Below are 14,127 nucleotides of genomic sequence, written 5' to 3' on the forward strand. Positions count from 1 at the left end.
AGCACAGCAGAGAGTGGAAATGTCACCTTCCTTTTCCAAAGCAATTTGCATTTCCCGTGCTGGCAGCACATCTGACAGCTCCAAGAGGCCCTGGCTCTGCCAGGACAGCAGCCCCTCCTCTCCTGGGCACCCCTCAGGGCTGGGCAGCTGGGGGAGATGCAGGAGCTGATTTGGTTTTTCAGGGGAGGTGAAGCTCTGCTTCCCTAAAAACGCTTTGCAGGATCCCCTGGGAGAAAATCCCAGCTGCACCGAGCACATTAAAAAAACCTGAAAAGCAAAATTGAAGCTGGAGGGAGAGCTCGAGCAAAAGGGTGTCTGTGGGGTGTCTGATGGGGAGGGGATCTTATCACCCTAAAAAAATTGAGGTGTGAGGCTCTGCAGAGAAATGGGGAAAGGAATTGGACTTGATGATCCTTGTGGGCCCTTCTAACTCAGGATATTCTGTGATCCTGTGATTGTATGAGGTTTACTGTGTCAGGTTTCCCAGGGAGCAGCAGGTTTGGGAAGTACAGAAGTGTTTGTAGCTGGGCTGTGGCACATGGATTTAAGGCAAATCCTGCCCCCATTGTGGCAGGATTTGCATTGAGGCAGATGGAGCACCTGCTTTTATGTTAAATATAGGACAGTTGCTGCTGCCTGCTCGCTGTTTGTGTGGGAAGTCGCTCAGAGCCCCGTAGCTGCGTGTGGTCACTCGCTGAGGTGAAATCTTGGTGGATAAGGGGAAGTTTAAAAAAGCAAGTGGAGCACTGGGAACGATGCCCAGTTCGTGGGCAAACCCTCAGCATCCCCTCAGCTCTCAGGTTGCTGTGGGAGCTTCAGCCCCTCCTCTGTGGGGCTGCACGGGGAGCACCCATGGCACGGCAGAGTCCCTTGGGAGACCCTTCAGGGTGCTGCTGCTGCCCACCCTGCCTTCCTGAGGGGCAAAGAGCACAAAGGCTTGGATAAGCCTTGCACGCCATGATGCAGGAACATTTGGAAAGCTCTTTGCCCTCCTGTGTTCCTCTTCCTCTGCTGGCAGGCGTGGGAGGTGTCTGTGCCCCTGCCCACACATCCCCCTGTGCCCGGGCAGAGCCCACCTCCTCCAGTGCCACGGGCAGGTGCTCTTTGGCACCGGGAAAACAGGCACGAAGGTAGTGGCAGTGAAAGCAGCCTCGTCCTCCAAATCCTCCTGCACAAAAGCCCTTTTGTTCCTCCAGTGAATTCCAAGAGCTTTTCTCCAGTTTTGATTCCAGCGAACTCCCACTGCAAGCAGACAGGCTGGAGGGCTGGAAACAAAGCAGCAACCAAATGAAAAGTCCCTCGTAAAAAAAAAAAAAATCCCCACGAGGGGCTGGAGGCTCTTGACAAACAGCTTCCCCAGCCTGCAATTCCTGTGGATTTCCTAATTTGAGATAAGCAGCAAAGAAAACAGGCTCTGGGATGGGGAGGCAGCGAAGCCGATGGACCTCAGCAGAGGGAAAATACGGGCATGATTTATGGTGTGCTGGGGACTGGGGGGAGTGCCTGCCCCTGCTCTTGCTCCTGGAGCTCCACTGCTGGGATTTCTCATGGTACCAGGGGCCATGAGGCCCCAGGGGCCTCTGTTTCTCCGTGGGATCTCCACCATCATCACGTCTTTCCCAGAGCAGCAGGAGGATGCGGCCGTCCAAGCGCTGGAGGCTCAGGAACACCATGAGGGATGCAGACAGCTCCAGTGACCACGAGGAGCAGAAAACCAAGTCCTTTTGGACATCTCTTGGACCCCAGTGGGAATCCCCTGAGCCTTGGGCTGCCTCTGGCTCTCACAAGCTCCTGTTGTGCAGCCATGGGTGATTTACAGGCTTTGAGGGTGTTTGAGGGGGTGTGGTGGGGACAGAGGAGTGGAAGTGGTGTTCCTCTGTGTGTGATGAGGGGAGGCTTGGGCCACCTGTGAAATTAAGCTGCTGGGTGGAAAAACAGTTAAGCAAAGGAAGGTGAGAAGAAGGAAGAGGCTTTGGTCCCTGTAGGACTTATGTCAGGCTGTTGGAGATGGGAATGTGTGTGGGCAAACCATTGGATTTTGCACTTCGTGGGTTTGCATTTTGCTTTCTGCCTCCATGGGTCTCTGGAAGGATCCAGCATCTCTGGAGCATCCAGGCACAGCCCCAGCCTTGGCACAGGCATGTGTTTCCTTGCAGCTAAAGGGTGTCACAGGTGTCTCACAAGCCTGATGGGGATCAGTGCTGCTTTCCCATCCTTATCTTGAACCACCTCCATGGATTTGGGTGAATATTCTCAGGTGCCAGGGGGGAGCAGGATGGTGGTGTGAGCCCCTGCTGCCTCGTGCCCCCTGTGCAATGTGGGCTGCATCCTTTGGTGGCTGCCAGCGCCCTCATCCATGGAAGTCCTTTGCCTTGGTGGATGCGAGTCAGAGCCCATGGCAACAGAGGTGTTTTTGTCTGAGTTCATTGTTGCACACACCCCTGTGCCAGGCTGAGGGGACACGCACACAAACAAGGCTTGTGCAACTCTGGGACTTGGGCTTGGTGAGATCCTTATGGGTCCCTTCCAGGTGGAGATGTTCTGTGACTCTCTGGCTGACTCCATGGCCATGGACGGGGTGGGTATTGCTGGAATTGGAGTGTGCAAATCCTGGTGCCCCGTTCCTCCCGTCCTCCTGTCCACCACCTTGCAGTGCCTGTCCCTGACAGAGCATCCTGCAGCTGGGGCGAGTGAGCAGAGAGCTGAACATTCCCATTTTCACCCACCTGGGAGGTCCTGGCTCCAAGGAGGATGGCTGTGATCCCTGCTGGTGCCAGGATCAGCCCAGCTTGGGCTGGGTGGAATTCCCTGAGGGCAGATGCCCCAGCCCAGGGGCATTGGGGCCATTCCTGCTGGGGGATGTTCACTGTCTGCAGGAGGTGCTGCACTCTGGGAGGAGCTTTCCCCTTTCCCCCAGGCCGTGGGGGTTGGAGCAGCTGGATGCACACGCTGGATGAGTTCAAACCAAAGTGTTGTAACAAGGTTTTTAATATTCCAGTCTCTTGTACCCTGTGCTGAAAGCTGTAGGCAGGCAGAACGCTCCTACCTACCATCTCCCACTTCCATCAGCACCTCAGGTAGGATGGATTTAGGGCTGCTTTGCATTGCATCTGTTTTCTGAAGGAAAGCTGGCTGATCCAAAGGCTGCCTGGCAGTGCAGGATGCCAGGGGAGGGCTCTGTTTGGCCTTGTCACATCTGCAGATACCAGCGTGGTCCTGGCACCAGCCCAGCAGGAACATGAGGGTGGCCCTGTGCTGTGCCTGCAGTTCCCCTGATAGATTGGAAGTGATGCTGCATCTGGGCTGGGAAGGGACATCATCTGGAAAAGCTGTTTGTTGTCACCTGCCTCTTAACATCAGGAGGGAGGATGCTCTTTGCTGATCTGTGAGTGTGCAAACAGGTGCTGAAGGCCCTTTTCCTCTCATATTGGCATTCCCTGCAAGCAAACAGTGGAATGGGGTGCAGGGAACACACAGGGCAGAGCCCAGTTGGGAAGTGAAGTCCAAGGTCCTGGCAATGGAATGTCCAAGCCTGTGTGGGAGCCCACGAAACAGCTCAGTGATGTGGCAGCGACTTCCACAAGACATGAAAGATGATCCTGAACTCCCCAGCCCTCTCCTGTGCAGCTGTTCTGTATCATCCTCTCCATCAGACAACCAGCCTTCGTCTCCAGACTGGCCTTGGGTGCTGGTGTCCCACAAAACCTGCTGGATGGTTGTTCCAGCATGTGATTATCTCTGCTCCCTGCAGCTCCTATGGGCTAGAGCTGTGGAGGGGCTCATTTTTCCCTGGTGAGGGATTCCAGGAGGGTACACAATTCCCCAAAGCTGTATCAGCTCCCCAGAGTCCCTGCAGCCCCGTGTTCAGTGCTTGTCATAGCACAGGATCTCATGTCTAACCGCTATCAAAGTGTCTCTTCCACTTTGCCCTCAGAAGGTCTTCTAAAATTTGGAGGTGCACTCTTATCAGAGTGACAGACAGACTCTCTTAACCAAAATGTGCAGATAGATAAGAAGAAATTGCATCCCTCTGGTTTCTGTGCTGACATGAATAACCCAGCAGCCTGCAGCCCTTTTGCGGGGTGTGCTGAGAGGAAAATGGGCAGAGCAAGAGAGATTAGCCTGAATCAGGAAATTACCTTCAAAATTGAATTACTGAAATACAGAGCTTACTGAAAGGGGGGCAAATAGGTTCTGATATTTGCAGGGTTTGGTGACATTTCTCTGTGTGTCTGCACTGCAGGATCCAGGGATTAGTCTCCTGGAGTCTGTGTTGCAGAGCTTTGTGCTTCGCCGCCTTCCAGCGTTTTGTGCTGTCCAGAGCTTCCCCTCAGAAGTGTCTCCTGCTGGAGGGCAGCCCGAGGCAGGCACGGAGGGCTGACCTTGTGATTTACCTCTCAGCAGAGCTGGAGATCTTTGTCTGGGCCGTGTTTGTGCCTCGGCAGAGCTGACCCATGTCAGCCGCCGCCAGCTGGGAGCTGCTCCTGCAGCAGAGACACAAATAACCCTGGCATTGCTCAACCCCTGCCACCGGTGCACTGGGTGCACCTCCACCGCTCCCTGCTCTGCCCTGCTGTTTTGGTTTGGGGCCTCTCCTGCCCTGGGTTTATTACAGGTTGCAGGGTTGAGTCAGAGGAGCAAGTTGGGCCCTGCGACGGAGAAACCCTGGGGCAGGCGCTGGCACGGCCGGGTGCTGGGGCACAGCTGGGGCACAGCTGGGTGCTGGGGCATGGCTGGGGCACAGATGGGTGCTGGGGCACGGGTGGGGCACAGCTGGGTGCTGGGGCATGGCTGAGTACTGGGACACGAGTACTGGGGCACAGCTGGATGTGGGGCACATCTGGATGCTGGGGCATAGCTGGGTGCTGGGACATGGACAGATGCTGGCACATGGCTGGGTGCTGGGTCATGGCTGGGTGCTGAGTCCCTGCTGGGTGCTGGGACATGGACAGATGCTGGGCTGTGTCTGGGTGCTGGGGCACGGCCACCCTCCGGGCAGGACAGTGCCTTACATTCTCAGCACTTTAATGTGGGTGGAAGTGGTATCAAATAGTTTGGGATCAGCTGGTACTTGGTCACTGGGTGAGCTGTGCCCAGGCCTTGCTGTGCTCTTCTCATCTTCTGGAGCCTTGGGAGTCCAAGTGGGCCATGACTGCAGCATGGTCTGCTCGTGTGTTGTGCCAGGGTTTCAGGGTTTCCTACTGTGCTGTCGTGAAATGCGTTGGCAAAACCCATCACAGGCATAAAATTGCTCTCCCTCTTGCCTTTCCCTCTTCCTGACCCAAAATGTGGTTCCTGGGGGGAAAAAACGGGAAAATAAATAATGCTTTAAGTCAGACATGGATGTGGCAGTGGCCACCAAATGACCCAGCAGCTCCATGGCATCAAAACGAGAGGAAGAAAGCCTGGAGCTGGAGCCACCTCACCCGTGGCAGGCTCAGCTCTGTTCCCCAGACAGCCCTGAAACGAGTTGTTAAGGAAACAGATTTCAAATTTGCTGTTTCCAAGGAGTTATTGCAAACAACCCCGAGGAAAGACACAGATAAAGGAAGTGTGGGAATCGTCCCTGTCCTGCACAGAGGACATACCACCATCCTTGCTGGAGCATCTCCATTTGCCTCCAATCCAGTTTCTCGTGGCAGTGATGGAAGAGCAGCCAGTGGCACTTGGCCAGGGAAGCAGCTCAGTTTATTTCAAGGAGACAACTGAAGCACAGTATCCACCTCATCCGTTCCCTTGGCCTTTAGTTGAAAGTTCAGCAGCTTTTAAGTGTTGTTTGCATATTAAGTTCTTTTTCTGTGGCTTCACGAGGGCTTGGAAAACAGATTATTCAGACCCACTTTTCCATATTATTGGTGCTTGTGTGAACACCTGGCTTCTGGTTTTCTCCAGAAATTAGGGCTTGGCTAAAGCTCTGCATTTACAAACTGGATGGTGGGTGCAGCTCCAGCCACTCGCCCACCCTGTCACTGGGACCCTCCTTTGAGCATTGTCCAGAGGGATTTTAGGCAGCTTCACCAAAGGGTTTCTGAGACACACAACCCAGACACAGGGGCAGAAGTGGTGAGAGAACTTCCCTCGTGCCTCCCCATCCCAGTCACCAAGCCCCTGTCACCAACACCCACCTCCCTGTCACCTGCAGTTCTGTCCCATGGACATTGCAATGGAAAAACCACGTTCTGGTTCCACACTTGGACTGTCTGTATGGAATAATTCAAAGGGTTTCAGCCCCTGGGAGGAAGGTGGTGGTGCACTGTGGTCACAGCTGTGGAGATGCCACAACAACCCAAGGGAGGACCTGTGGGGCTGCCTCGGGGAAGTGGCCGCTGGGGAAGATACATTTGTGCTGCTAAAACCACCAGAAGTGGCTGGTTCAAGGAATTTCTCCCCCATTGGTGTTTGTTCTCCTTGAGGACTCGATTCCCATTGCAGCTGGAACAGAACCAGGTTGTGAGAACGAGTCCAGGTACAGCAGCATGGACCCACTCGTTCAGAATGTGCTTTGTTATCTCTGTGTATTTTCATTTTTAAGCAGCAGCTTGGCTGGGAACCTCAGGAGCCTTTGCTGGGTGGCTGTTGTTTAGTCTGGGGAGGTGATGAGTGTTTGCCTGTGGGGACACCAGGAATGCTCACGGGACACCTTCCTGCTCCTGGGATGTCCCCACTTGTGGGATTCCTTGGTGGAAAGACCTGGACAGGACTAAAGGGTTTTTTCCTTAAGAAGTGGGGAGTGGTGACAAGCTGGTGCTGGGGCAGGTGACTGAGGACTGGAGGAGATGGGCAAGTCCATCCCCAGCCCTTGGACTCTGAAGTGTGCTAAGATGGGTTTGTGTAATAACCATAATAATTTGCAAACATAAATAATGAACCTCTGAGATGATCTTTAATACTTGTTAAAAGTATTTTTCCCCTCTGTGTGAAACTGATGTTAAATATGAGGTTGCTACATCTTCTACAGCAGCAGAGCTGCTCCAAGTGACCCTGCTCTGCCCTGGGTACCATGAGCAGCTTTAAGGTTTCTCAATTTTTATGTCCAGGACTGTTCATCAATGAATTTCTCAGAGATTTGGCCATTTCCATGTGTCCTGCAAGGCTTAAACTTCTCTTTGACAGCATCAGACCTCCCACTGCTTGCTGAAATATGAGCTGGAACTGAGCTATGGGATAAGAGATGCCCTTTGCACTTAAAGACCAAGCCTTTGCATGAAGAACTCTCTCCTGCTGGGCATTTCCAGGGTGTTTGGGACACAAAAAAATTAATCTTTCTTTCTTGGTTTTGCAAGAACCATCTCGGTTCGGGGTTTTGCACCTAAGCTGTGCCCACAGGTCCTTTCCCACTGCAAAGTGGCACTTCAGGATCAGACAGGACATTGGTTGTGGAGCAGTGGGGTGCAGGGGTTTCCATGAGATGCAGTTTCACTCTTTTTCCATGGAAATCCACCAAACAGTTCCATTTTTTCCCTCATGTTAGAGGTGGGGGTTTGCTTACAAAGTGAGTACAGCTGATAGGGGAAAACCAGACCATTTGGCTTCCAAAAACTTCCAAGAAATCAGACCAAAAAATCCTTAGGAAAGACAGGAATAGTAAATGAGCCACTTTTATCTCCTGAAAAAGTGGGAGAAAGAGGCATTTCCTGCCTGTGGGATTTTACCAGCAAGTTCTGTGCTAAAGAGTGTTTTTTGAAAGGAAACGTTGCTACATTGCTATTGAACACAGCTTTAATAATAAATTGTGGTGAAGACAGAACTAGTTAATATCCTTTGATGGAAATAGGAGCTTTTTGTGGCAAGGAACCATTAACTTTGGATTGAATCATGAAAAAGTTTTTTGACTGCAGTGAAATGTCAGGAGACAGGGGAATGGGATTTTCCTTCTGAAGTCGAAGTTTGTTTTCTGTTACAGCCTATGTGGGCAGTGAATTCCTCTGTCTTCCCTTTCTTTGTTATTCTCTGTTCTGCTTCCTACCCTTTCCCTGCGAAACTTTGAAGTTTCCTTTTTCAATATTGATATTTAACGGTGCTCTGATTGAGGGGGGTTGACGACATCCATCTCTGTGCTCTGTCAGTGCTGGGGGGAAGAGGTTAATGAGCCCATTGCAAGTGTATTTTTCTCCCCTCCCTGAGGAATTGGGTTTAAGGCCTTCACAGGGAAGTATTTAATGTGTTTTCATTAAGTCAGGGTTTCTTTTTCCTATTAGTTTTTTTGCTTTCAGACCTCATTTGGTTCTCAGTGTTGGCTCAGTTGGGCCAGTCTGAGCCGTGCAGGGGTCGGTGCTGGGACACGGGAGGTTGTGGTGATGCTGCAGCCAACTGCTGGAATTAAAATCATGGAGTCATGGAATCATTAAGGTTGGGAAAGCTCTCCAAGATCATCGAGTCCAAACATTAACCCAGCACTGCCAAACCCACCACTGAACCATGTCCCCAAGTGCCACATCCACGTAACACTCGGAACACTTCCAGGGGTGGTGATTGCACCACTTCCCTGGGCAGCCTGTTCCAATGCTGACCACCCTTTTGGTGAAGAAATTCTTCCTTCATCTAATCTAAACCTGCCCTGGCACAACCAGAGGCTGTTTTCCTCTCATCCTGTGACTATTCCAGCTGCCTTGAGCAGTGCATTTGCAAGAAAGGACCGAGGCTTTGAGAAGGTGGCAACTTTTCCGGCCCCAGTCGGTTCAGTATGTGCTGTGGGTAATTTTTCTGCTAAAAAAAAGTAGATCCAAGCTTGTGCTTAACATTGCAGATACTCTGGATGTTTTGCTGAATCTAGACTGGGTTCTGGAGGTGTCTCTCAGCATTGCTCCAAGCCAGGCTGTTTTTTTTTTTTTTCCCCTCAATTATTCTTAAAACTTGGCTTTTGAGTCAAGTGCTTGTGGATATCTCCGTGTGGCAAATTGCAGGGAGAGCTCTAAAAAGAGCTTTAGCTCGAAGGCTCAGGGACCAGCAAGGCTCCAGGGGTTGTTTCCACAGAAAGCTCATGGCTTTTTGGGTGCTGGGGAGCACAATCCCAGCTGCTGATCCACCAGCACAGGGAACCTTTTGCAGCAGGAGTGTAGACTTTGTGCTGTGTGCGATGGCTCACTGGGGCTTTCCTTACTGCACATCCCAAGGAATTGCAGTGAACCCCCTGCACTGGTGCTCAGACCCTGGTTTGGGCCTCAGGATCAAACCTTGTGCTGTTATTTTGGTGTCTGAGGCACTCAGGCCTTCTGCACAGCTTGGGTGTGGATGGCTGGTGCCTGCCATGGGTGGCCTTTGTGCTTCAGCCTGTCTCTTGAAGTGGGGATTTCTTTATTTAATCACCTGCTTTTATTAGGTTTGCAATCTCCCAAAGCTCAGTTTCTCTGTCAGATGGGGCTGGAATGGGCCAGTGGATTTACACTTACCACAAGGGACACAGACCGTCAGATAAACATTTTCTTCAGGAAACAAAGCCCAAAATAGTAATGAATCATAAAAACGCTGTGGAAAATACTGGTTTTCTGGTGGATGGAACAGGTAACATCCAATTTTGTATGTTATTAAGCTGCCTCCACATTCTGAGCTCCTGTGCAGATGATTCTCTCTGCAAACTGCAGTTTAATACGGCGTCATCTCTCAAAGCTGTGGCAAACTGGGGGATTTTATTTTGACAGCGAGACACTTGCTTGGCAGTTCCTATTGAACAGAACTGATCTTGGGACTTCCAATTATTTTTTTTTTTCCTTGAAGAAAACAACCCTAAACCCTTTAAGCAACCGTGTTTGGGGAGAAACTCTTTCAAGGGTGTGTGACCTGGACCGTTGAGTTTTGGAGCAGCTTCGGGGGCTCAGCTGAGCCCCTCCTGTGCAATGGAGACCTGGGGGCTGGGATAAGGGGGGATCCCAGTTCCTGCACCCCACTGCAGCCTGCTGGGGTGGCAGCCCTGGCTCTGCTCCATGTTCCTGGTTTTAAGGCAGTGTCAGGGGTTGCTGATGCTTCCTGCAAACCACTCTCAGCCACCGGCCCCAGAGGCTTGGAGAGATGAGTGCTTTGCATGTTGGAAAAAAAGGAGCTCAGAAACTTGGCCTGATCCACTTGGGAGGCTTGGAATTGCCTGATTTCAGCCCAGGATTCATTAAAGAACCCCACGAGGAGTGGAGTCACCACCTTCCCCCTCCTCACCCCGAGCTCCTCCCGTTGGTGCTGCAGGTTCCAGTCCCAGATACAGTAATTCCCATTTGCAATCCCTTCTCCCTGTGCCATCGTGAAATCCATGTTCTATTCTTGCTGCTGTTGTCTCTCTCTTCTTTCTTGAAAAGAAAACCCCAAAGAATGTTAAACTGTGCCTGCATCTTGGCAGCTCGAACGCACCGACAGATTGCGCTTCAAAAAAATGGCAAAGTTTCAAAATATTGTATTCTGTGAAGAAGAGACAAGGAAAATAAACTCCCCAAAGTGCAGATTTTATTTCACCAGAAGGCGGAAGGCTTTTAATATTTATTTGGGTTTGGCACTTGGCTACCTAGTTCTGCTGACACCACTTGTGAGCCACGATAAGATTAAACGCTGTACAACCTGTTCTGGTTCCAGTTCAAATTAGGGTAATTTCCAATAGGTTCTTCTTCACCCTCCCAGAGCTGCCCCAGAGCGGGTTCTTGAGGTTCAGGTGCAGCATGTGGGGTGGTGCAAGCAAAGCCATAAAGGAAAAAAAAGAAGAAAGGCAATAACAGAGCGAATTTGTGCCTGTTTCTCGTTTGATTTTGGTGGCGCCAGTGCGATTGTGGCAGAGGGGAGGGCTGGTCCGTGTGCTGTGTCCAAAGGCAGCTGGTGAGTGTTGAGAGGGAGAGTTCAGCTCTGAAGAGGCAGTTCCTGCCTCTGTGGGCACCTGGGTGGATGTTTGTGTCTGGGTTTCCACACACAGAACCAGGATGAAGATGCTTTTGTTGTGCCTGTGGTTGTCTCGTTTGCTCGGAGATGCAGGCAGAATGAACTCTGGGGGCAGAGAGTTCACTGGGATGGCAGGCTTGGAATATCCACAGAAACAGGGGTTTTGTTCGCCTGCACTGCCAGACCTGTGTTTTTGGGATTCCTTTTTTAGCTGCCACACCACCATCCAGAGCACTGTTACCCATTTAGCATCCCGATGGATCCGAGGGGCACTTGGCACAGCTTGGGCAAGGGATGGAATCCAGAGCATCCAGCACAGCAGGGCTTGCTCCTCAGTGTTGCCTTCTGGATGCCCGTGTAGAGTTCAACTACGAAAACTAGAAGGAAAAGGGTCACAGAACTGCAGGACTTCCTCCACTGGGTTTTAGCATCATTTTTACTTCCTCACTGACCAGCTTTTACCTCTTGGGAAGACAGGGCTGTTCTTTGTGCTTCTGAGTGACATTGCTGCTTTTATTTTGCCTCTTCTGTGTTAGATTGGAAGTTCCTGGGAGCAGAGAATTAGCTTTTTTCCCAGTTTTCCCCCTTATGTAAATTCACAGCTCTGTTGATTTCTAATCTTGACAGTGAGTGTGCACAGGGGTTTCCAATAAATTCTTTTCCCCTGAGGTGTCAGCTGGGTTCTTCCATCCTGTCCCATCCTGGAATGACTCTTTGCCAAAAGGAGTGAGCCTGATTCCATCTTTTGGAGCAGACAAGGAAAAAAAAAATATTAAAAAAATAATAATAACAGCAATCTGAATTGACTAATTGATTCCTAAAGGTCATTTTCCATCCTGGGTGCCTGCACTTTGATCCAGCACCCCTCTGGCACTGGGATTCACAGGCATCTATTGACAGGAGTCTGTGTCAAAAGGAAAAACAAATTGAAACATGGAGAGGTGAAGTTCGAGAGGGAGTGTTGGGAATAGAGGGTAAAGCTCCTGCTTAAAAGAAAGACAGTAACTGATACAAATTGTTAGACTGAAAATGTCAAACATCTAAATTAAATGCTTGTGCCTTTTTGAGGGGGGACCAGGGATTTTCTTACATAGCCAGATGTTTACCTTGGGGTTTTGGTGACATGACTTATGTTCCCAGGTTATTTTATCCGTGGATTCCAAACCCCTTGCTGAAATGTGGCTGTATATGTGCAGTCATAAAAAGGTTCTTGTGTTTCTCTGCTCTCTGCCTGGCTCTGTGTGTGCCTGCTTGGACCCCCTTTACAGGAGAGCTGCAGTTGAACTCCTTGAGAGCTTGAGCTGCATCCAGCTCAGAAAAGCTTGGCTGGTCAGTGTGAACAGAAACAAACAGCTTAGAAGCCTGCAAAACTTAATTCTGCTTCATTTTTGCTGGGTTTGCACAACTTTAATGACCAGGAGATGAAACATCCAGTTAAACATCCAGAAAGTCCAGAATCAGAATCTGGACTTTCAGCTTCGATTTTAAAAAAAAAGATTTTTAATGCTGCCAGGGTTTGCAGTTATGTATCTGTCACAGTTTAAAATCTGAGGAATATTTTAAGGGATCCTGTGTGGGTAGGAGGAGAAATACCTCTCCCTTTGCATTTTCTGCCTTTGCCAGAGCTTTTGCCTGTTTTCTGTACCAAGTTGGCAGCCAGACCTTGCAGGTCTAAATGAGGACTTACTGAACAAAGGCACTTTATGTTTGAACTCTGTGCCCTGAGTCTACACCACCAGCCTGGCCAGGCATTTATGTTAAATAAGGTCAACAAATATAGACAAGCTGCGTTTTGCAAATTAACCTAAAACAAATCACAACAACAACAAACAAGGACAACAACAAAAAAAAGTGCCTTTCTTTAACTCTGCCTCTTTCTTGTTTCACAGGCAAGAAGAGAAACCCTGGGCTGAAAATTCCTAAAGAAGCATTTGAGCAACCACAGACAAGCTCCACGTAAGTCTGCAAACACTAAAGGCAGAATGAGGAGAAAACCACAAAGCCCAGTTGCTTCCAGCCTTTGCTGGAGCCTGTGACTGTCCCAGGCCAGGCTGGATGGGGCCCTGAGCAACCTGGCAGAGTGGAAAGTGTCCCTGTCCATGGCAGGGGGTGGGACTGGATGGGCTTTAAGGTCCCTTCCAACCCAAACCATTCCAGGATTGTGTGACAGTAACTTCACAGCCCTTGTATTTCTCAGGTGCAACCAGGGGATCTCAGCCCATCACCTGCACCCATCACATCCCCAAATCTCATGTGCTGCTTAATGATGCAGCAAAAGTCAAAAAGCAGAATGGGCACCCAGTTTTGACTCATGTGGCACTCTGACCACCCAGTTTGCATAACATGCATTTGGTCAAGGCATGAAAATGTGTCCCCTTCTCTACGTACTCAGCCTTGCAAAAGGAAACCCTCTGTTTTTGAGGCAATCTGTGCAGCTCCAGCCAGCCTGGCTTTCTTTGCTTCCTTGGGAATTCACTTTTTTTAGCCTGTTATCGTGTGCTGTGTGGCTGAGGTAATAATTTACAGTGGGTTTAGACCTTTATGCCCGTTTAATCCATTTTTCATACAGGCTGGCAGAGATTTGGTGCTTGCCAGCTGCCTTGCCTTTCACAATGAATCTCTCTGGGTTCCTGCATGGGGAAGCTGGATGTGAGAAATGCTGCGTCCAGCAGTTCCTTCCTGAGCCCTTTTTGGGGTGTCTTTGTGGATCTTGGCTGTATCTGTTGATCCTACAAAGCCAGGAGACTAAGGCTGCTCAGGACTTCAAGGGCTGCTGGGTGAAGGTGTGAGGGGATTGCTTGGGGGACCATGGGGATTACATCTATTCCCTGAGGGAAAATTGATCTTTTTAAGGCACATTTCACATCTTTTCCCTCTTCTTTTCTTCAGGCCACCCAGAGATCTAGACTCCAAAGCCTGCATCTCTATTGGTGAGGAGGTAAGGCTGAGGGACCTTTGGGTGACCATCACTTCAGCTCCCCCTCCAAAAAAGGGTATATTAATAAATACCAGCTGTTAAAAACAACACAGCCTATTTTGCTTGAAATGGAAGGCAGTTGCTGGATAAATAAAAGCTGAGAAGAGCCAGCCTGGGAGCTCTGGGGGCTTGTGAGCCCTGACAGCCACCTCCAGCCTTAAATATCTGACTGGCATCTGGTGTTTGTGCTCCTGCAGCAAGGGCTGTGTGTGTGGGACACCAATGTGGCCCCTTGGCCAGCTGCAGAGGGACCTACTGGCTGGCACTGCCCTGATGAACATGCCCCAAACACTCCCCCT

At 50.4% G+C, this 14,127-nt stretch overlaps 1 protein-coding gene across 1 annotated transcript in view; it reads left to right on the plus strand.

Moving 5' to 3' along the window:
* Positions 1-14,127, plus strand: part of MAP2K6 (mitogen-activated protein kinase kinase 6) — a 53,490-nt gene that overhangs the window by 12,822 nt on the left and 26,541 nt on the right. The window contains exons 2-3 of the mRNA XM_032706416.1: positions 12,741-12,807; positions 13,741-13,789. Of these exons, the coding sequence (XP_032562307.1) occupies positions 12,741-12,807; positions 13,741-13,789 (116 nt within the window). The remainder of the gene's footprint in view (positions 1-12,740; positions 12,808-13,740; positions 13,790-14,127) is intronic.

The sequence above is a fragment of the Chiroxiphia lanceolata genome, chromosome 19, assembly GCF_009829145.1.
Source record: "Chiroxiphia lanceolata isolate bChiLan1 chromosome 19, bChiLan1.pri, whole genome shotgun sequence".
NCBI lineage: Eukaryota > Metazoa > Chordata > Aves > Passeriformes > Pipridae > Chiroxiphia > Chiroxiphia lanceolata.